This window comes from Benincasa hispida, chromosome 11 (genome assembly GCF_027475165.1).
Source record: "Benincasa hispida cultivar pf3 chromosome 11, pf3_genome.v1.1, whole genome shotgun sequence".
Lineage (NCBI taxonomy): Eukaryota > Viridiplantae > Streptophyta > Magnoliopsida > Cucurbitales > Cucurbitaceae > Benincasa > Benincasa hispida.
In genome coordinates, this window is record NC_143488.1 from 39,433,068 (window position 1) to 39,458,157 (window position 25,090).

The 25,090-nt window shown below is 30.5% G+C and overlaps 1 protein-coding gene and 1 pseudogene across 1 annotated transcript; one reads left to right on the forward strand and one right to left on the reverse strand.

The window, feature by feature from the left end:
- Window positions 1–2,842: 2,842 nt before the first annotated feature.
- Window positions 2,843–5,872, reverse strand: LOC120090226 (cyclin-D2-1-like). Its single transcript, XM_039047782.2, has 5 exons — window positions 5,396–5,872; window positions 5,230–5,316; window positions 4,802–5,129; window positions 4,576–4,694; window positions 2,843–3,523 (listed from the first exon to the last, which is right to left on the reverse strand). Exons 1-5 carry the CDS (start codon window positions 5,633–5,635, stop codon window positions 3,272–3,274), a joined length of 1,026 nt encoding a protein of 341 aa, XP_038903710.2. The 5' UTR covers window positions 5,636–5,872; the 3' UTR covers window positions 2,843–3,271.
- Window positions 5,873–10,267: 4,395 nt separating this feature from the next.
- On the forward strand, window positions 10,268–14,479 carry LOC150032634 (uncharacterized; annotated as a pseudogene).
- Window positions 14,480–25,090: the final 10,611 nt, after the last annotated feature.

Sequence of the window (25,090 nt, forward strand, 5' to 3'; positions counted from 1 at the left end):
ACTCGTTCAAATAGCTTTTCTCGATCCACCCCGAACGAGATCGACCACCAATATTTAGTTTAAAAAAATTAGTTTTTTCTAACTTATTGACTATTTTTGCCCTTTTGGGCCTTTCTTGATACATTTCAAAGAGATTACGAAGATTCTAGTAATTTTCCAAAATATCATGTGATCTTCCTAAATCTTATACCAGATCTTGTATATTTTCAAATTTTCTCCTAATTCGATTATATTTACCAAATATTATATCAAAATCTTACTTAATTTTTTAAATCTCTAGCCAAATTTCTAATTTTCAAATCAATTTACTAATTATCAAAATATGAAAAATATAAAAAATCTCGGTATGAATCTCGGACAGATTAACACTGAGATCGGTGAATTCTCAGGCAGATTAATACCAAGATTTTATATATTTTTCATATCTTATCTATTATCTATTATCTATTATTATTATTATTATTTTACAAAAATTTAATCTTTCCCAAAATTTAAAAATCAAAATGCAATCATCCGTGAACAAATCTAATTGGTAAATTTGCTTGAAAATTTAGAAATTCATATAATCATAGAAACAAAAATTGATCTAGATTTACATAAGAATTGAATATAATATTTGGTAAAAATAACCGAATTTGGAGAAAATTTGAAAATATATAAAATTTGGTATAAGATTTAGATAGATTATCTAATATTTGAAAAAATTACTTACATCTCGACATTTAATCTCTTTGAGATGTATCGAAAAAGGCCAAAAGGGACAAAACAGGCGATAAGTTAGAAAAAAATAAAAATTTTAAACTAAATCTCCGTGGTCGATCTCGCCGAGATCCATCGAAAAAATAAGTTTAACGATTTCTCAAAAAACGTGCTAGTTTTGAAATAAAAGTTGAAGGACTACCTCTGACCATTTTCCTATCTATAATTCGTTCTCTTCCCCTAGGTTTACAAAAATGTTTCCCACCCCCTTTAATATATCCCTCTTTTTTTTAATCTTCTTATATATACATACATACATACATATATACATACATATATATATATATATACATACATATATATATATATATATATAGTAACCTAGCTTTTAATTTTGACCTTTATTGTCTAAAATGCTGGATTTTCCGGTCCTTTTCTTGGTTCATTCTATTTATAATATCACATGATAAGAAATTGACTACATTAACATGATATTTATTTCCATATAATTTAATTATATAAATATATGTGAATTGATGATTATTAAGATAATTATGTTTTTTTAAAAAAAAAAAATTAAACTTATGGACACCACTTCTATCTTCAAATTTCTTCCTTTGTTATCTACTTTTCACACATGGTTTAAAAATCAAGCCAAGATTTGAGAATTAAAAAAAGTTGTTTTCATTTTTGGAAGGTAAGAAATGGGATGATATAGACTTAATTTTTAAAAACAAAAACAAAAACCAAAATGGTTACCAAATGAGTCCTAAATGTATTCAATTAATTATTAAGTAGTGTGTTTTTTAGTGATGAAATCTCATTCTATAAATGAATAAAGTATAATAATTAAAATATGATTTATAGATTTTTTTTTTTTTTTTGTTAGTGAAATATATGACAAGTACTAGTTAAATAAATGACAAAAAGAGATGGTGTGCATAAACAATCAAGATGAAATAAGAGTAATCGAACTGTAAATTTTAGCAGACAAGATAATTGTCGATTTTCAGTGTGCTCTTGCATTTGACTAGGTTTACTTCTTAAGTTTGGACGCATCTTAGCTTTGGTGGACGCATCTTAACTTTGGTTCTATTTAATATTATTGTATGATTTGTCAAATATGAAAATTAAAATCTATATAAAATATGAAACACACATTTTAAGACACTCTAAGCCATAAAATTTCAAAGGAAAATTTGAAAGGTTAAAATTCAGGTTATGTCAATATAATCAATCAATCTTTTTATTATGTCAAATCAATAGATTTTTATAATAAATGTCTCATTAAACAATTCATGCAATGGCCTATAGAATAAAGAGTAAAATTTGTTTCTTTCAACTATGAAATAATTGATTGAATTCATTCCTTTAATTAACAAAATTTGTAATATTGCATTGCAACCACACTTCATTTGATATGACAATTTATTGAAACTATCATAACCTTTTTCCTCGAAAAGAATTTAAAAATTAATTTTTTGTTGTCACCTTTTCACATTATTACATTTTGATTTTTAAACTTTCAAATGTCCTACTTTTTAGTTTTTCTTCCAATTTTCACATTTTAAATTTTCGTTTAATACGTATTCTAGAGGTTTCTGTATTATATTTGATATTCAACGTTTTTTATAATTTTTTTTTAAAAATAGTATTAAATATAATACTATGTTACAAAATTGTGGGAACTAGCGGGTATTGTTGCAAATAACTTAACTCAAATCCAAGGTTTAAAATGACAAATACCAATGAAAATATCAAGGTTTAATTGTAGAAAAATGTCACAAAAAATATGAAAAGTGTAATCTGTCATAGAAATTCTTAAAAAAAATTATAAAAAGAAAATATAAAAAGATATATTTAGATTAGTAAAGAAAAGATTTACATTTTGAAACAAATTAATGTTGGATTGTTTATATTATAGTATCAATAATGATATTTCGTTGTTTTTTAACAATATAACATGAATGTTAATTTACCTCTAATTGATATCAAATTCATTGATGCGTGAAAATATCAGATGAAAATTTAATACCAACCTTACTACCAAATACAAACAAAAATGGGATTAGTAATATCAAATTCATGGATTTAAAAGACACCCACCACGTGGACCAATTAAAAAAAAGTTAAAGTAAAGATATCTCCCAAAGGCTACTCATCATAATCTAATCCAATGGTTCTTCATGCATGGGGATGATAAAATCGCAGATCGAATGATTGATAAATTATTGACTTTTAAGACTTTTCCCATCATGATTTGTACCTCTTTATTTCCCCATTTTACCCCCCGAAAACCCAAAAATCACAAATATGGTATTTTTATAAGCTTTTTTTGGGGACAAATAAGTAAAAAAAAAATTCCTCTCTTTCTTTTTTTTTTTGGATCATCCTCCATGCAATCTCAACCGTTCAATTTTTATGGTCAACGACAAAGAGAATGGCGACCGAAGAAAGAGAGAGAGAGAGAGGGGGAAAGACCACACTGATTTTGAAAAGATTAAAAAAAAAAAATTTCTCTCTCTCTCTCTATCTCTCCCCATATAACAAAATGACACGAAGTAGGTCTTATCTACTGCTCCTGTACATCCGGCGCAGAGGAGCGTAGCCTCTTTGTCGGCGGCTCGACTGGGGCTTCGTGGCTGGTGGAGCCGGGATTGTCCAAGCGTGTGTCACAGCTACCGCATGCAGCCGCATCGAGGACGCCGACTGGACTCGGTGGCGCCGGCTGATCGGCTCCTCCGTTCCGCTGTTTTGGGAGCTCTGCCGGACACGTGTCAATCACGTACTCCTCCATTAGTTGGTGACAGCTTCTTACCATTTCCTATTCCCAATAAAATATTTTAAAATTAATTTGACAGCAATAAAACATAATAATAAAAATAAAAGAAAAAACAAAATTACTCCCAATCCCAACGTTAACTTTTCTTTTTATTTCTTCAAGCTTAAGTGTGAAATCGAACTTTTAATCTCGAGATAAATAATACAAGTACTAATTTCAATATATAAATTAGCAGTAAAAGATTAAAGTTTATTTTGATTTTAGTTTCATCTTATAATTCAAAGTTTGTTTTAGACTAATTCCTATTTATCATTATTTCCACCCCAATCTCATACCAATATTAAAAGGTCATAACGTCGACGTAAGCATAGCTCAACAAGTTATCTATATATAAGCAACCGGAAGGTCCTTAGTTTGAATTTTTCCACTCTTTAGTATGCAATAAAAAAACAAAACAAAAAATAGTAGCTTGTTTTTTATGGCTTAATTACATAAAGTATCCTTCATCATGACTTGTGCTTAAAAAAATCTTTATTATTTATGTAATTTTACTCTTGAGCTTTCATAAATATCACAACAATCATTAGAGTATGAATTTATTAAAATTTTAGATGAAAATTAAAGAATGGACATCACAATTTTTGTTGTGATTCATTGCCACACCATTTCATATTTTGATTTTTGTCTATAATTTTAATGAATTTTTATTTAAGAGTAATTTTAAAATGTTTATGTGAGATGAAGGGTAATATTGGAGTAATAGAAAAAATACATATATTCTTTAAACAAATAATAAAGTTAAAGGGTGTTTCTAAAATTAAGCCTTCATTATTTTGTGGTAGTACGTTCATGTATTCTATTTATCTAATTAAGGATTAAATTAAAATTTAAGTTGTGAAATAGGTTTAAACATATATTCTTCATCAAGATGTTGAACTAAAATTTTTCAAAAAAAAAAATGTTGAACTAAAGAAATGATAAGTTTGAAGTAAGGAATTTCAACCTTTAAAAGAATCTGAATTTTAATTAAAGTAATTTTTTTTTTTTTAAAAAAAAGGTTTTTTGTTTAGTTTTAATACATGAATAATACTTACCACTCTGTTCGCCGCAAGGAGATGGCTACAACCCGCCGGAGAATCCAACAGTTCACCAGCGGCGCAGAGAACGGCGGCGGCGGCAATGGTGGACGGCGGAAACCCCAAGAAATCGATCACTGAAAAATCATTCCAAATCATTAAGAAAAATAAATAATAACCAAATCGATAAATCGAATTACCAAAAAAAGATATATAAATCGGTTTCAGGTTTTTACGAAGGTACCGCGTGTAGTGCTGAGAATGAGATCGGAAGAAGTTGAGAAGAGGCGATGAGAATCGTCACCGTCGCCATGACCGCCATCTGCGGCGGAAGAAGAAGGAAGATCGGAGATGAAGTGGTGGAGAAAATCGAAAGGCGTGACGGCGCGTAATCTCCAATTGAGAATAGACATAACCCAAAGCTCCATTCTCTGGACCGTTCTGGGCTCGAAGACGTATTTAGGCTCAAAGATTTGAAGGTCCAAAAGCAATGGAACCTCAGGCTCCTCCATTTTCGCCGCTATAGACAAACACGCCACCGATAGAAGCTGAAACGCCCATCCATTCCGCCGCTGCAAATAAAAGTCCTAAAATCATCAGCCTCAAAATTCCGATTCGATTCTTGGACAATCGACGACATTAACAAAGGGGAAACCGAAAAGATATCTTAACTGGAAGGAAATTAGAGGAGAGGAAGCGATCGAAGTAATTAACGGAGAGAATCGCAGTGACCGGTTTGAAATTGTAGTGCGCATGAACCTGCAAAACCCTAATCCATTGATAAAAACAAGAACAACAATGGCGAAGAAGGCCGATGTGAAATTGGAGTGACAAGTACCTTTAAGATCCAGTTGATGGAATCTTGGCGGGCGGTGACGTCGATCGACTGGTCACGGCACCGGCGGACGTAGTCGCGGCGGGGCATGTGGTCGAGCTCGGACTGAAGAAGACTGAAAATGGCGGAGTCATCGGAGATCGGGAAGTCGGCTGCGGCCGAACAGAGGAAGTCGGCGGGAATGTGGTGTCCGGCGCCGGAGGAGGAGGAGGAAGCGGCGGAATGGTGAGGAGAGAGGGACATTGAGGAAGGAAGAGGTCAGCGGAGAGGAAAGGACTGCGGTGGCGACGGCATTGAAGGTGAAACGGCGATGGAGAGTGGCGGTGGGATTGTTGTGAGTGATGGCCATGGCTGGCTTTATGGGTTTGGATGGAACATAGTCAATACTTTGCACTCACTCGGTGTATCTTTCTCTCTATTATTTTATTTATTTATTATTCTCATTATTATTATTATTCTTAATTGAATGTAGTGAATGATAGAGTATTTGTGGTAGCGGAGTTCAAATAACTCATTAATCCGAGCATTCCGGGCTACTCAACTAAAATGGTAAGAGTTGGGTCGGGTTAGCTTTGTTCTTGGATTAAGTTAAACTTTTTCTATCTTTGTTGGATTTGGTTGGGTCGTAAGTTTGATCAAAAAATTTTGAGTTGATCCAATTCAATCCAAATTATATATATATTTAAAGTTCGATTACTTTGTATTCGATTTTTAATATTTTTTTCTTTAAAATTTTTATAATAATTGTCTTTGTTTAAAATTTACAATAAATATCATAAATATTTGGTATTTATCATGTAAATTTTATGAGATTTGAGTTATTAATCATGTATTCTATAAAAAAATTTATATTTTTAATTAAAAATAACAAATAAGTTATAACTCGACAACCCAACCCAAATTTTAAGGGTTTGATTGGGCTGAATACTTCATTTGAGTCATTTGGATTACCAAGACCAACCCAAAATTTTGGGTTGGTCCAAAAAATATCAATAACTCAATCCAACCCATGTACATCCTTAATTTGTGGCATGCTTTTTCAAATAGTTTACATCATTTTTCTCATGTAAATTGCATTTAAATTTTAAATTAATTTTGAGTTATTAAAAAATTGTCTTCAAATATAGAAAAATTAATCAAAATATTTATAAATATAGCAAAATATCACAATATATCAATGATAGGCTGCAATAGACTACTATTCTAGATTACTATTCGTGTCTATCTGTATCATGATATACATAGATGATAGTCTATCGCGGTTTATTACAGATAGACTATGATATTTTGCTATTATTTGTAAATATCTTTAGAAATTTTGTTATTTAAAATAATTTTCCTATTAAAATTTATTTTATAATGATTTTAAAAATAACAAATTTTAAAATCAATCCCAACATAAATAGATTTATCACTTGATTATTAGATGGGATCCTTAATGTCATACTCCTTCCTATCAACGTTTGGCATATCGCTAAATATTATATTATTTTGTTAAGAGTTCCACAAATATTAATATCTTTTTATGGCAAGAAATTAAGAAAGAACCGATATTATTGTAGTACAGGAAATTTTCCCATACTTCATCAACACACTTGATCACTTTTTTTTTCGTCCTTTTAGAAGTGGGTTTAATTACAAATTTAGCCCTAACTTAAATGATTTGTATCAATTTGATTGAACTTTCATTTTTTTTTTCTTTTATAATAGGTTTTAAACAAATTCAAAATTTACTAAAATTAATTGAGCTATTAGATATAAATATGAATTATATTTTAAAATAGAAAAAAATTATAAAAGCTACTCGTGAAATATAAGTTTGTTAAAAGCACATTATCAAACTTTCAATTTGTTCACCCCGCAACAATAAACTCGTGAAATTTTACATCTAAGAAGCTTCTTAAAATTAAAAAAAAAAAAAACAATATATAGTGTGAGAGAATCGAACATGTTGAGGATTGCCCCAGATAAGGCCCAAGGCTCAATAAGAATTGAGGAGTAGCATGAGGAAACTTACATCCCAAAAGGAAAAAGTTAGATCCTCGGGTTAAGCGTCTTGCAACCTCAAATGTCGTAAGTCGCCTTGATTTTTTCAGAGTTACACATAGTCGTAAGCGACTATCAAAGGAAGGGCATTATAAGTCCCATTCATAAACTCCAAAGGGGAATAGCAAGTAATCTCCAAAAGAGAGCTTTTATCTTACTTCTGTGTACTTAGTTGAACTATACACTTCTTGTACTAACTTAGGCATCGAAGTGTGGTTGGTTTAACATCAAATCAGTGCAAGGATCGCTTCATGTAGGTCAGCTCAGAAAAGCGAGACCAAATCAGGAGAAGCAAGCCAGAGGTCGAGCCCATGAGGAGTCCACAGCAATGACGAACGTGTGTCCGAAAAAACATTTGACCTTAAAGTCAACAGTACGAGTTTTATGTCACTTAAGCTATGTTGACACAACTATAAACTCTTTAACATTACAAAATACACAAAACACTCGTACACATATCGAGCCTATAAAATAATTTGATTGATTGAAGTTAGATTCCACCTTGATTTAAGAAAATAAAAAGTTGAGGTAAATAATTCAAGTTTTGGTTGTAATTGTTGATGCTAAAATTTGTCTCGGCCATTAACGGTAAATTTATTTGTTTGAGGGAAGCGAGTAATCTATAAGGAAGAAAGAAGATTAACATCTAGGTGGCAAGGGCCATATTCATTCTAATACTTAAGTTAGAAACAAATGAAGGGATGAGTAATGCAACTCGATTATTCATAACTTACCTACCTTTCTCTTGACCCGTTAGACTATTTATAGGTTGCCTTGACCTAATCCTTTCTTTTTATTAGGTTTCTAAGTCAATCTAAGATTACTTTTAGGATCTTCTTAACCAAGGGACATGGGAGAGATCACCTTTTGGGTTGAATGATTATGCTCATCCTTGGCCGACTCTTGGAATGAGCCTCATCCTATTCACGTCTCTTCATTTAGCCTTCCCATTCGACTTTTGATCTTCTATTGAACTTGTATGTTCGATTCATTGTCTAACTTGTTTTCTTGGACATTTTTACCCTTGGATCCAAAATTGCGGATAATGTAATAATCTTATAACTTTGAGAATTTGATTGCAATAATGGCAGTAGTTTGCGCATGTAAAATTAATATAAGAGCAAAGGAATTTTAAAAAAAATAGTAACTACATCTTATATTTTATTTTGTGATAAGACTTTTTGAAGACAAATTTGTGATAAGATGCTATCATAAATGGTTAAGAGATTTAGGGGGGAAATTAAAGATAGATATGGCCATTTTTGGTTTAAAGAAAAGTAATTGGGGACAAAATTAAATTCAGATTAGATATGAAATTTCCATCATTGATAATGTCCAACCTCCAGAAACCCACATTTTATTTCCACTTTTAGTTTATTATTAGTAGTATAATTTTGGATTAATTAGTCTAATAAACAATAAAATCTTTCAAATCTCTCTATTTTCTTACCCTTAATTGACAATGCAGGACTTCTTTGCTTCTATAATTAGGTGTATGTCTTTTTTTTTTTTTTAACCTCTATTCAAGATTTTGTTAATCGAGTAACGGTTTTTAATTAAAATTTTGTTGGAATATGTAGTCATTTGTCGGTAGTTATTCACATTTAAACAAGTTTTTAAAATACATCAAAACTTTTTGTTCGAAAGTCAACACTATAAATAAATAAATAAATAATAATTTCTTAGGGTCGAAAATTTTATTATTTTTTTTCTTAAATATCAGTGCGAGAATATATTGTAAAAAAGAAAAAAAAAACATTGTTATTTGTTATAATAAAACACTTTCCATTTTTCCCATAAAATTTTTCTTCCATTTCTCCCTTTTCTTCCATCAATTTTTGTTGCCACCGCCACCGCTGTTGCAATCAATTGCCCGCCGCCGCCGTCGTCTCCTCGCCGATAATTTTCTCATTTTATTTTATCTTGTATATTTATTTAAATCATATGTGAAATGTTCATTAAAATGTGTTAAATATTGATTCGCTTTTGTTAATTTTCTGAAGTACAAATCATGCCCATCAATATTATACCCATTAAAATCTTATCTGAAATTTTTAACGTTTCGAAGATGTTGAATAAATGAAAGGCCTATATTAATCTAAAAAATATATAATAAATCTTTAAACCTCCAATTTGGTACTTAACACATTTAATATTTTAAAAAAGTTTAAAGAATCTACTAGACATAAAACTAAATTTTGTGTCTAATAGAAAATTGAACTTTATATTTTGTGTCCAATAGACTTGTAAATTTTAGAATACGTTGAATAGATGAAAGGCCTATATTAGACACAAAATTGAAAGCTTGGAGACAGACTAAATAAAACATTTTAAAGTTGTTAAGACAATTTAAGCGGTCTAGGGACCTATGTGTTTATTTTGCCATAAGAAATGAAAATTATGGAACTCAATGCTTAATAATACTTTGTACTTTGTCCTCTAATCCAGGTTATTGTTTTGGATTACAAGTTGGTCAGAAAATATTTATTTGTAAGGATGAATAAAGAATGGATTAAACTAAGGAATAAGTTATCAGTGGAGTATAGAGAAGGAGTATCACAGTTCTTAGATATGACAAGGTTTCATGTTAATGATTCCGGACGAATAAGATGTCCATGCAAGAATTGTATGAATTCAATTTGGGAAAAGATAGATATTGTGGAACGACATCTACTAACATATGGAATATCTCCCTCATATTGTGAATGAGTATATCATGGAGAGCCAGTAAACTTATCTAAAAGTCATACAAGTCATTCAATACAGGATGTTGAAGTAGATAGTATAGAGAGTAATGCTGTCGAAGAAAATGAGATGTTGAATCTTATAAACGATTTACAAGTTCCAATTGAAAACGAAAATGAAAATGAAGGAAGGATTGAGAATAATGAAATGTCTTTTAATGGTCAAGAAAGAGATATCACGAACTTATTCGAGGATTTAATGACCGAAGCACGTAATGAATTATACCCTGGGTGTTTGCAATTTTCGTCCTTAAACTTTTTAGTGAAGTTGATGCATATCAAAGTTCTGAATGGCTGGAATAACAAATCGTTTGACATGTTGCTGGAATTGTTAAAAGCAACGTTTCCAGCTGGCACCTCTATACCTACTTCCTTTTATGAAGCCAAGCGAAAATTGCGTGATTTAGGCCTAGGTTATGAGTCTATTCATGCATGCAGATATGATTGTGTATTATATTGGAAAGAGTTTGCAGATTTGCAACAATGCCCTGTTTGTGGTGAGTCTCGGTACAAAGTTAATGATGGCAAGGGTAAAAAAAAACCACATAAGGTATTGCGTCATTTTCCATTGATACTGAGATTAAAACGATTGTTTGTATCAAAAGAAGGCACTTCTGACATGAGATGGCATAAAGATAAACGAGTTGAAACGGAGGATGTATTGCGACATCCAGCTGATGCAGAGGGGTGGAAACATTTTGATCGTGAATTCCCTCATTTCGCTTTGGATCCTCGAAATGTTCGTTTGGGATTGACTTCAGATGGCTTCAATCCGTTTGGAAATATGAGCACTTCTTATAGTATGTGGCCTGTGGTGATAATTCCTTATAATTTGCCCCCTTGGAAATGCATGAAGGAAACAAAATTCTTCATGTCTTTGCTCATACCTGGTCCAAAATCTCCTAGAAAGGAAATTGATGTTTACTTGCAACCGTTGATTGAAGAGTTGAAAGAGTTGTGGACAATTGATGTGCGAACTTATGATTCTGTTGCTGGTGAGTTTTTTCAACTATATGCTACCTTATTATGGATGATTAATGACTTCCCTGCGTACGGTGACTTATCTGGGTGGAGTACAAAAGGTTATCAAGCATGTCCAATATGTAAAAAAGATAACTCGTCCTTCGGGATAAGAGGGAAAATATCATTTATGGGACATCGACGTTATCTTCCAGAGAATCATAGTTGGCGTGAAGTAAACAACATGATGGAAAAGTTGAACGTAGACCTCCACCAGCCGTAATGAATGGAGAAGAGATATTACAACAAATAAATACGCTAAAATTTTCTGTACTAAGCAAACATCCATCGAAGCAAGATAAAAAAGAAAGCGAATTCTAAACTGAACTAAAAAAAGTATTTTTTTTTCCAACTTCCATATTGGTCCAAACTATTATTACGACATAAATTGGATGTAATGCATATTGAAAAAAACATATGCGATAATTTGGTGGGCACATTGTTAAATATTGAAAGAAAGATAAAGGATACAACGAACGCTCGATTAGACTTAAAAGATTTGAAGATAAGAAAGGACCTACACTTGATACAGGTCGATAACAGATTTGTAAAACCACACGCAGCATACACATTAACAAATGGTGAACGGATTTCGTTTTGTAAGTATTTGAAATCAGTGAAATTCCCTGATGGATTCGTATCTAACATATCACGATGTGTCAATGACAAAGATGGAAAAATATCGGGGCTGAAAACACACGACTGTCATGTGTTGCTTCACAAACTGCTCCCTACTGGTATTCGAGCATACCTACCGAAGAACGTATCCACTGCTATTGTTGAGTTGTGTACATTTTTTCGCGACTTATATGCAAAGACAATATGTGTAAGTGATTTGAACAGACTACAAGCAGATATCATAGTCATACTTTGTAAATTGGAGAGAATATTCCCACCTGCCTTTTTCGATGTAAAGGTACACCTTGCAGTTCATCTACCATATGAAACCAAAGTGGTGGGTCCAGTTAGTTACAGTTGGATGTATCCTATTGAAAGAAGTTTATGAACAATTAAACAATTTGTACAGAACAAAGCACGTCCCGAGAGGTCTATAACGAAAGCATATGCAATGAATGAATCATGGAACTTCTGCTCGCGATATCTAAGTGGGATTGAAACGAGATTCAATAGAGATAAATGAAATGATGATAACATTCCCGATCACGAGATATTTGGTGAATTTGAATTATTTAGGTAGAGGGTATGACCATTAGAGGTGTCAACTTTACGGACGCTATCAGCGGAGGAAAAGCGTATTGCACATTGGTACATTCTCAACAATTGTAAAGAAATAATAGACTATCGCAAGTACGTTTCAAACTTTTTCCTTTTCTAAATTCTAGGGTATCTCCTTTGATATAACATTTAAATGATCAATTTTGTAGGCAACATTTGAGGTTAATTCGTCGTGAAGCTCAAAGCGCCTCTGACTTATATATAAAACATCAACGCAAATTTTTCGATTGGTTCAAATCTCAGGTATACATAGTCATTTTATAGGCAACAGTTGAGGGATTATTCATTTTTCGTATTCATTTTTAATGTACAAGTAATTATCAGGTTCTACAACGATGCGAGAGAGAAGATATCTCCGATGATTTATTTACACTTGCAATGGGACCTTCGTCTGAGGTGCGCTCTTATAATGGATACATTGTTAATGGGGTACGGTTTCACACTGTAAAGCGTGATAATCGTCGAGCTACACAAAATAGTGGAGTCCTAGTGGCCAGGGAGATCAGTGAGAACACAAGTGTGGATAACAATTTCTACGGTGTGGTAGACGAAGTATTAGATTTCCAATATGCGAACAGAATGCACGTTTTCTTGTTGAAGTGTAGATGGTTTGACACAGATAACAACAAAAGTAATAGGACACATATGGATTTAAGATACAAATCGATCAATACATCACACTTTTGGTATGTCGACGAGCCTTTCATCTTTGCTATACAAGCACAATAAGTCTTTTACATTGATGACATCAAACATGGTAGCAATTGGAAAGTTGTTCAAGTAGTCCAAAATAAACGAATATGGGATGTACCGGAAGTGGATGATGTTGAAAACGCACGACTAGATTTATTAGAAATTGTTGGTGGCGTCCGATGGATGAAACCATTGAGGAGGTTACTTTATGCAGAGTTGATATTGATCCTACAGTTGTGGAAAGACCAATTGTTGTACATGGCGATCATGGCTTCATAAATAATGATGATGAAGAACAATTATCTCCCAATAACAGTTCAAGTGCTGATGAATAATTTGAATTAGATTACGATAATGAGTAATGATGTATCTACTCAATTCTCTTTTTTTCTAGCTTACATGGATTTATTGTTAATCTAATATTGTTTTCTCTTTTTTTTGTGTTTGTATAGATACGATGTCAACCTTTAATAGGCAACAGAAGGCTGATGAAGAATTCCAGGAGTTATATCTAGGCAACACGGTATCTTTTGTGGGTGATACTTCAGGTTAGTATATTTTGAAATATATTCTGTTAACTGAAATACATCATAAACTGTTTTAAATTTTTTATTCTTCAGATAGTAGCTCAGCATCAAATCGGAAGAAACGAGAGCATTCGTGGAACATCGAGTTGGAAAAATACGTCAAAAAACATTGGAGAATTACAATCGTGATAAATGAGGGGGAGACGAAACCGATATCTCAACATTCGGTACAATTTAGTAATATGATCGGCGTCGCCGTAAGATCTGTATTTCCAGTACGTTGTCGTACTTTTGCTGAGGTTCCAAACGAGTTCATAGAATTGGCTAAAAGTCAATTATTGGTAAGTAATTATAAGTTTATTCTTTTATAGTCATGAACATCATTTATGCTAATTCTTCCCTCCCTCTTTTGTAGATTCATTTCGAACTTGATCTGTCCAGTCAACAACTTAACCATTTTATAGAACATCAAATACAAAACTCCTTCAAAGAATTTAGAGCAGATTTGCACAAACATTACAGAAAATGTGGAGATCCTCAGCAAGCACGTGCCAGTTTGCCTAGTTAGCTTAAAAATAGGCCAGAAGATTGGGACTTTTTGTGTGTCCGCTTCGAGAGTGAAGCGTTTCAGGTACAATATTTATGGCGTGTATCATTTGCTGCATTTACTAATACATCACACTATTGACATTTTTTTTCTTCAAATGTAGGAAATGTCTGTGACGAATAGGAAAAATAGAGAGAAATTATCGTTCGACCACGTAAGTGGATCGAAGTCATTCTTGCAAATTCAGGCAGAGTTGCAGTCAAAGGAAGGTTAAGAAATAGGACGTGTTGACCTATTAAGGGAAACACACTCTAAAGGTGACAAGTTTGTGAACGAGGCAGTTGAAAATGCACATGTAACATTTTTTGCTTTACTATCGTGTTTTTTTTTTCACTTTTAACTTTAGTCGCTCGTTCTTACCCATTTAATTATTATGTCTAGCATCAAATGTTGGAATTACAATCCAGCCCCACTCTAGAAGGTTCTCAACCACTAACAGGGGATGAAATCTGTGAGATATTTTGGGTAGACGACCCGGATATTCAAAAGGTCTAGGTTGGGGACCTAGGCCTAGTCAAGAAGGAGTAGCATCTCATCAAGCTCGTCATCTACTCAAGAAACGGAGGCGGGAATGGAGGAATTGAGAGTCAATTTCCAACAGTCTCAGTCGAGGATTAAGGAACTTGAAGACGTTCAGAAAGGAATGCAAGAGGTTCATGCAAGACAAATGGAAGAAATGAAAAAAATGATTGAAGACATGGTACGATCACATAGAGAAGACCCATCAAATTAGGTATGATTACTACATTATTTAGTTGTCTAATATATTGCTATCCTACAGTTATGGTAGCAAAGTTTAGTTATGTCTTAAATAGCTTTATGATAATTAAAGAATTGTTGGTTATCCTGCACTTATGATAGCCAAACAACTGAATTTTTATGTGATTTTTGTTGGCTCTCTCTTTGCCTCTTTTTTGACTTTTTATTCAACTGTATCTCGCTCTCTTCTTGCCTCTCGCTCTCTCCCTGTATCTCACTCTCTCTCTGTATCTCGCTCTCTCCTTGCCTCTCGCTCTCTCCCTGTATGAAAGAGTTGGTTGGTCAAGAGAGAGCTTTGAGTCTTAACATTATTGTTTTAAGTCTATCTTCGCTTCTCTTCCTCCATGATTCCCTAATGGAAGTCTGACCTACTCTTGACATACTACATATTCACCTTCCCTGGGATCAGAATTTTTTTTTTTTTTTTTTTACTTTTTATTCAACTGTATCTTGCTCTCTCCTTGCCTCTCGCTCTCTCCCTGTATCTCGCTCTCTCCTTGAATCTCTCGCTCTCCTTGTATCTCGTTCTCTCCTTGCCTCTCGCTCTCTCCCTGTATGAAAGAGTTGGTTGGTCAAGAGAGAGCTTTGAGTCTTATCATTATTGTTTTGAGTCTGCCTTCGCTTCTCTTCCTCCATGATTCCCTAATGGAAGACTGACCTACTCTTGACACACTACATATTCACCTTCCCTGGGATCAGAACTTTTTTTTTTTTTTTTTTACTTTTTATTCAACTGTATCTCGCTCTTTCCTTGCCTCTCGCTCTCTCCCTGTATCTCGCTCCCTCCCTGTATCTGGCTCTCTCCCTGTCTCTGGCTCTTTCCCTATATGAAAGAGTTGGTTGGTCAAGAGAGAGCTTTGAGTCTTATCATTATTGTTTTAAGTCTGTCTTCGCTTCTCTTCCTCCATGATTCCCTAATGGAAGACTGACCTACTCTTGACACACTACATATTCACCTTCCCTGGGATCAAAACTTCTTTTTTTTTACTTTTTATTCAACTGTATCTCGCTATCTCCTTTCCTCTCGCTCTCTCTCTGTATCTCGCTCTCTCCTTGCCTCTCGCTCTCTCCCTAAATCTCCCTGCCTCTCGCTTTCTGTGAGTTTACTCTTCTCTTACGTTTTTTCATTATCTTAACTTTTTGTGTATTTATGAATGTTTACGAAGTTTAATGTGTGTGAAGGGGTGAGGGGGAGGGGGAGGTGTAAAATTTGGGTTAAACTATTTTGAGGACAAATTTGAGTTTTATATATGTTAGTCATCATTGTTTACTCGTTTTGATGTTCATTACCACCCGTATTGGAGTTTGAACGTGTTGTGGATGTTTATCGATATAACATTTCAATGTTTTTGTTTTATTGTAAAATGTTGTTCGGAGATGAGCTGGGACAATTGTTGAAGATGCTATGTTCGAAAAGTGTTCTAGATGTTGTTTTGATTTTACTTCTTTTATGTATTTGTGATATGAATGTTTATCGACTTTGTTTGGATATTGTAATTTCTAGTATCAACTTCGTTTGGATATTGTAATTTTTTACTTGTTATAAAATGGACTTCATTTTCGTTTTTTAGTTATGTGAATCTTTATTTGGTATAATATGTTTTACAGGTTTTCAGACCAAATTTTAAAAAATTACAAACGATATATTAAATTTTAATACTCACACATATAGGATCTCCCGCCGCACTTTAAAACGACGTTGGGAGTTATGGTGGAACTCCAGACGCCTACGTGGCGTCGGGAGTTATGGGAGAACTCCCGACGCATTGTAGTGCATCGGGAGTTCCCTCATAACTCCCGATGCCGTTTAAAAGTGCATCGGGAGATCCTCTCCCGACGGGTTTCTCCCGACCAAACTCCCGACGATCGTTTATGCGTAATTTCCACACTTTTCCAACGAAATGTGACTTCGGGAGAAGTTAGATTTCCTGTAGTGTCAATTGGCATAATGCTCGTACTATCGATCTTAAGGTTAGAGGTTCGATTCTCCCAATTCACGCTTTAATTACATTATCTTTGAAAAAAAAAAAAAGTAATAGTTAATTTAGAAGGTCATAAAGGTAAAATAAGAGAGAATTATTTGAAACTTGGAAAAAAAAAAAAAGAATAATGAACTTAATTTTAAAATATCACCCCTATTATACATAAAAAAATGTTGCCATAAACTACCTTTTATATTGACAACACATATAAAAATTGCCAATATTTATTATTAACTCGAGTCACATATATTAGAATTAATTAAACCCAACTACCTTCTATATTGTAATAATAATCTTCTTTTCTATATCTTATTATTGAATTTGTGAACATGTATATTTTTCAAACTAATTGTTAATTAGGAGATTAAATGTGCTTAAAAATTCTATATACATTCGATACCATATTAATTAAATAAAAATAGGATGGGTTTACTCCACATGTCAAATGAACAATTTTGATTTTGAATTCATAGATTTTATGCCTTAAAAACTTTATTATATTTAGAAGTGATGTGACAATATACACATATTAAAGAGACAATTAATTGCATGAGGATATACACTATGATTCAAACTCACAACCCAATAAACAAAATTGAATAGCTTTGGCCCTTTACTTCATGTGATGAAGCATTTGGAGGTCTTTTTTTTTTTTTTTTTTAATGATTTGGGAATGTGTGGCATAATAAATTTTTATAATTAGTTAAAAAGAAATTTGAGTTTTTTTTACTATATAAAATTTAAGTTTAAGTAATATTTTAATCTGAAAATGTTCTTTACAAAAATGTTTTGAACATAGTCTTCAAACTTTCATATTCATAAACAAAAATTTTAGACCATTAGTTTCTGAAATTTCATAGAACAACTTGAAATATATGGTCTTTTCCCTTTTTTGTTTTTTTGTTTTTTTTTTTGAAATATATGGCTTAAAATCACAATTGAAGGTGATGTTGTATGAAAATTATGTTAGTAGTTAAATAAGATGCATGCTATGACTTAAGGATGTTTGGAACTTTTTGCTATAAAGTGTAAATATTTTTTGGATTTTATTATTTATAAGAATTTTCCTTGATTTAGTAAATTATGTTTAGTACTAAAATGAGTGCATGCTATGACTTAAAGTAAAATTAAGTAGTTGTAAAAAGGGCAAAACAAAGTATATTAATTAGCTTCATAGCCCACGTGTTTATTGCTTGCAAAAATGACACAAACGAAACGCAATCGACGTATAAAATATGTAAAATATTGTAGATGTCCTCACTACAGATCATATAGTTGATACACTTGTATATTTAACTGACATACTTGATATACTTATTAATGATGCACTTGACTGATAAAATTGGTAATAATTTTGTCAATCATTCACTTGTTCATATTGTTGATAACTTGACTAATATACTACCGATAAATTTGATAATGATGCACTCATTTATAATGCTGATACACTGATAAACTTGATAATGATGTACTCATTTATAATGTCAATACATTGATATACTACTAATATACTTGATTGATATATTGTTTATAAATTTGAATGGCAATAATTAATGTAAATTTGAATGCATAATGGAGTGGAAATGATTTCATGTGCTTGAAACATTGACAATGATATTTGGGAATTATATGAAAATGGAAAGTTTCCATGTTAGGTAGATGACTTTAAATGTTTTTGGAGACATTATGTTGTGAGGCCAAATAGGAAAATGCCAATGTAATTTTAACAACATAAGATTTATGTTTTAGCAAATTGCTTAATAGCCTTTCACTTCCTTTTTATTTTTTCAAATTTTCAATTCAAATGGGGAAAAAGACACCCAATAAATAATGGGGCACTAAATGTTTAAACTTTTGCAAAGTTTTGGAGAATCAATTCTAATTTCTCAATGTAGCATGAACATATCTAACTTTCATCTTTTTATTTTAGATGTTTATTTGATTGGAATAATTTTAATTTCGATCTTTGTTTTTAAGTCCATTTTAGGATATAGCATAAATTAATTATTCGTTTCTTTTTTTATTACATCATTTTAACTTATTTTAAAAGGAATTGGCATGACTTTCTTTTTTAAAAGTTAAAGGAGCGATCTTCATCCATATAGTTGTACTCAAAATACTGAAAAAGAAATGGTGTTTTGATTGAGTGAAGTTTAAGTTTATCAAATTTGAGCACTTTTAAAAGTTACTTTTAAAATTCTTATATTTATGTAGTTTTAAAATTTGTCATTCTTTCATTTTCCTTATGTAGAAAAGAATTTGGAATTATTCCTTTCCCTAGGAATATGTAGTTCTAGTTCTAATAATATTTTTGAATTAAAAATAAAAACAACTTTGTTTTTTTAAAGTGTGTGTATGTATGTGTGTGTATATATATATATATATGGTTATTTGGAAAACAACTATTTAATTGTTATTTTTGTAAAAGAAAAAAAAATACTCATAAATCTTTAAGGCTCTATTTGATAACCATTTCGTCATTTTTATTTTCTTTTAAAAAAATTAAGTTTATTTCTTTTTTAAGTACAATGGCTGAATTCTTTGTCAAATTCAAAAAACAAACTCAAGCTTTTAAAAAAATTACTTTTTTTTGTTTTCAAAATTTGCCTTGTTTTTTCAAACTATTAGTAAAAAATAGATAATAAAAGAAGAAATTTTAAGGTGAAAATAATGTGTTAGACTTAATTTTTAAAATAAAAAACAAAAAAGTAAATAATTACAAAACCAAATCTAAAAAATTTAGAATTCATTTGACATGCACTTTCTAGTATCATCTATAGAAGTGGACTGTTATTCTTGAGAGGTAAAAATATAGTCTAATAATTAATAAATAAATTAATATAAATTAATAACTACTATTAGATTAATTAATTATTAGGTATAAACATAGTATTTAGATTTAATAAAGTTCAACTAATACATTTATAATTAATATTTTTTTTTGTTGCCTTAATTATTTAAAATGGGATTTTATTATTACTTAGTAATATTTTAATTAATTTATACTTATTTTTTAATTAAATTAATTTTAATTAATGTTTAATATAAAAGTATTTATTTATTTTTATTTGAAGTGATTAGATAATTAATTAAGTAATTATTTAATTTTTATTTTTATTTACAAAATTAATAAATCAAACACATATATTTAACTCTTAGACATTGGCTATCCAAAATATTTGAATCATAGGTATTTAATATCTATACCAATAAAACAATATATGTGATCCAAACAAACAGTAAGGGTATTAATTTTTCCTACAAATTTTTAATTTCATCAATTTCAACCTTAAATATAAGTGTTGTAGATATTGTCTTTTCAACTTCACTACATTTGCCTAATATTTTAACAAAAACGAAATATATACACATAATTTAAGCCCTCTTCGATAACCAATTTGTTTTTTGTTTCTTTGTTTTAGAAAATTAAGTCTATCTCCTATCATTTTATTAGTTTGTATTTTTTGATGGCAAATTTTGATCAAGGAAAAACACACCTGATCTCCACGTGACAACAATGGTAAATTTATAATTCGGGGAAGAGAAAACTTGCGAAATAATAAAAAATTATTTGGATGCCTAAGTCAATAAGAGAATTATAAAATGGAGAAGAAATTAGGAGTTTAAAATACTTCATATTGGAGCCATAATGATATATTTATTAGGGATTTGATCTAGGGTTTAAGATATTAGATTTAACCCTCCAACATTAGGATATGAAACAAGCTAGATAAAATCTTATTTTATCTCATTTTATGTTGATTTTGTCTTAATCTTAATTTTACTTTATCTTATCTTGATTTTGAGTTTTATTCTGTCTAGTTAAAATTCACCAACAATAATATTCTTTTTAAGTTTAAAAGTTGAATTCATAGCTAAATTTTTTTTAAAAAAACAAAATTTTAAAACTACTTTATTTTAATTCTTAAAATTTGATTTGATTTTTGAAAATATTGGTGCAAAATAGAAAACAAAGCAAGAGAGTTAGAGATGAAAGACTATTTATACGTTTAGCTTTCAAGAACTAAAAACTAGGAATCAAATGGTTAGTAAATGAAATAATCAAGTGGAATTTTTTTTTGTTTTGTTTTTTTTTCCCGCAATAATCAAGTGGTTTTTTAAATTTAATAATTGTAAAAGGGAAAGTAGAATTATTGACTTTTAATTATTGACTTTTAAGAATAATAAGTGATATATTTTTATGTCCAACGACATAATTTGGTAAAAAAAAAATAATTATAAAGGTATGGTAACCATTTTGTTTTTTATTTTTGCATTTTTTAAAATTAAACTATGGATACTACTTCTATCTCTAAATTTCTTCATTTGTTATCTAGTTTTCATAAATTTTGAAAACTAAAAAAAGTACCTTTCAAAAAGTTATTTTTATTTTTTGAGTTTGGTTAAAAATTCAAGCATTGTACTTTAAAAATATGCAGATCAATGTAAGAAATGTGGATAAAATAAACTTAATTTTCAAAGGAATAATCAGATAAATAGCAGTAATTATACTATTATTTGGAAAAATAGCAAAAGGCGGAGTAGTTTTGAATTATAGCATAACACATAGAGATCACGTGAGTCAAACTTTTGGAAATCCTAAAATGCCCTTATCGTCTCTTTTAATTGCAGTGTAATTAATTCGGCATCTGTATTAATGAAACTGTAATTAATTCAACTATATATTCTAGCAGACTTTCAACGGTAACTAACTTGATTATTTCAAGCGGATAATCATCCTTAAATCTCACAATTTAAGCGGTTGTTGTGAATTTATGCATCAAATTTAATACTTATTTTGAATTTTCAAATCTTCTACAACAACTAATTTTAAAATCTTCATTTGAAATTTAAATTATGATATTATAGTAATTATCCAACTGAGATTTATTGTTTTTATTATACTTTCTATTAAACTTAATCAAGATTCACGGTTTTAAAATATTTTTTAATATTATATTTATTATCCTTTTGTTTCAAACATAAGAGATTAGAATATAACACGTAGCCCTAGCTTTCTTCATCCTCTCGATGTTTTCTTCTTATGGCTGTTAAACGATTGAGAGTTTTGTTCAATGGTAAGTGAGATGAAAATAACTACAATCATGACTTCCAATTTATAGAAGTTTCTGTTGGTTCAAACATATATTTTAAACATCTTGTCGATCTAATCCAATCTAAGGCTTTTCCAACTTTTGAATATATTATTTCTCGGTTAACAATGTATCGGGATGACTACAAAAATCGTAATATGATTAGAATCATGGAAGACAAAGAAGTGAAGTTCTAATGTGATTAGAATCGTGGAAGACAATTGACGACAAGTCTACTTTACAGGATGAAAGACTCGGCTTAATCGGTTACAACCAATAGTTTAAGTCGCAGAGGCTCATCTTTCCAAAGTGATTCCTATCGAGCCATTGTGAAAAGTTAGGCCAAGCATATAGACGGTGTTGGTATTAATCTGTTTTCCTTGAGGGTCTTATACACACCTTCACTGATTCGATCAAGGAAGGATGTATCATCCTCGAATATTGTTTGTTTTTCTTCTATTCATCATATCTCCACGATTGACATCCACACCACATCATAATTGGTTAATAATTTCAATTGACGATTTTTAATTAGGATATTCACACTCTACTCTAAATCAGTTTTTTTTCTTCATGAATGCAATTATTTAGATAAAGTTTTTATTAGTCCAACTCTCACTTTCTAAACTAATATTTTGGTTCAAAACCAAGAAAAAATATTGTTACAAAATTTTGGGTAAGTTCAACAACGATGTAGATGGTTTGGTTGAGTGATTTTCAATTGCAGTATATTTGTTGGGCGTAGTTTGGAAACTAATTACACTGTATTTGTAGGTCACATAAATATCTCATTGAAAGTATCGCCAAAAACTTTCAAAAGATCTTTGATGACTACAAAACCTTTTTCCGAATTACAGTGTAATTAATTTTCTTTAACACTAAAATGCCCCCATATGGATTTTCAAAATTTTGAGTAGAGTGGAGGAAATTATAGTTGCGATGATAGATTCAGAAACAATGATTCTATTCACGAACGCACCTTTGTTCGCGGAGGAGTCGATTTCGGAGAGGAAAATGGCGGCAACTTGGTTGGAGAAGAGGTCGGTGCAGTGATTAGAGCCTAGTCAATCGATAGTCTCTAGATGTTAGTTTTAATAACAATGTAATTACGAATATTTCTTAATAAGCCAATTGCAATCTCATTTGTATGGCTAGGGTTAGTTTAGACTTTTACAAATTCGTTTATTTTTACTTTAATTTGTTTTGCCATTTTTGTGATTGAAATGATGATTTGCTAAACAAATGAAAAGTTAAATCTACTCTTCTTTTGGTCAGCCCATTTTCAAAATAAAAAAAGTTACCAAACGAGAGCAAAGTGGTTGGGCCATTTCAAAAAATAGAATGACCAAACCTTATACAAAATCCAATAATTTTTTTAGTACCAAAATCTAGTATTTATCATTTTTATTTTGTTTGAGGAGCCTCATCAATGTCATATTGAATATATATTTTACAATCCTCTAATGCATGAGAAAATATTTATTTATTTATTTATTTGATCAAAAAATGTTTTAGTAAATAAAAATTTAGCACTTATTGGTAAATACTGAAAATTTTATTTAAATTTAAAGTCCAATGGAATAAAAAATTATATCTATACTTTCCCAAGTTTGGGGCTTTATTATTTAAAAAAATATAAAAGGAAAAAGTGGACCAGGAATCAATCGGGATCGTCCATCTTCTTTCAATTTATTATTATTAGTATTTTGAATATTCTTTCAAATATTTATTGGAAAAAGAAAAAATTGGGCATGCTCAGCATGGCTCAAACGTCCGGACATGTCAGATGAGATTAATACAACTTTGACTTGGGACATAATATTAATTATAATTATTTGACCACATTTTATATTTCTTTCTCCTCTTTATTTAATTCTCTATATTCTCTCGACTCCAAACAAAATTTAAAGCAAATCCAATAAAAGATTATGCATATTTAAATTGATTTTCATAAGGCCTTTTCTTTCCTTTTCTATTTTTGATGAATTTAAAGAACTTTTTAATTACATATATATTTTTCTTTTTTAAGAAAAAAAATCGTTTTCTTTTTTGAAAAAAAAAAAAACCAGAACATTTAAAGTTATACTGGTTACATTTTTTTTAAATAACATAATTACAGGAGTGAAGGATCAAACTTCCCACCTCAAGAATGAACATGTTAGTTATTACCAAGCTAAACTCACTTAACAATTCACACATCCATTTTCTTTTAATTAAATGTTTTCAAATTGGTCGATGATTACTTTGGAAAACATGGAACAAAATCAAAATATTTCAACCAAAAAACAAAAAAAGACAAGCAAAAAGAAAAATCTAGGGCCATATAATAAGATAATACAACCATATTTGGTAACATTTTTATCTTCCTTAATTTTTAGTAAATATATGGGTAACGGTTCATATTTTTTATTTTTTATTTTTAAGATTTTTTTTTAAAAAAAAATTGTATAGATAGTCTGAAATAAAAAAAGAAAGAAAAAAAAACTTATTGTTTTTTACTTCCCATCCCCGAGAGTAAAAATGGCATAATCATGAACATTTAATAACTAAATAAATAAATAACTACTGTTCAAAAATAAAAATTTTATTTTTGTGATTTAAAAATATTAATGAAAAAAAAGCTTACCAAATACATTTCCATTTTGTTCTTAATAAAAGAGAAATTCCCAAATGTTTTTTTTGTTTTTCTTCATTCAAAGGAAATTAAAAAGGGAAAAAAAATGTAAACAGAAATACTTTATCATAACAATTAGGATTGTTTTCAAATATAAGTAAAATTTTACCGTCTATATACGAAAGATTGCGACAGATAATGATAGATTACTATATGTATTTATCATGACACATGTAGACTAGGTAGTAGTCTATCGCTATCTGTCGCAATCTATTACAGATAAATTATGATATTTAACTATTATTTATAAATATTTTTAGTTGTTTTATCCTTTAAAATAAATTTTCTCACAAATGATCTATTTTAGGCCACAGAAA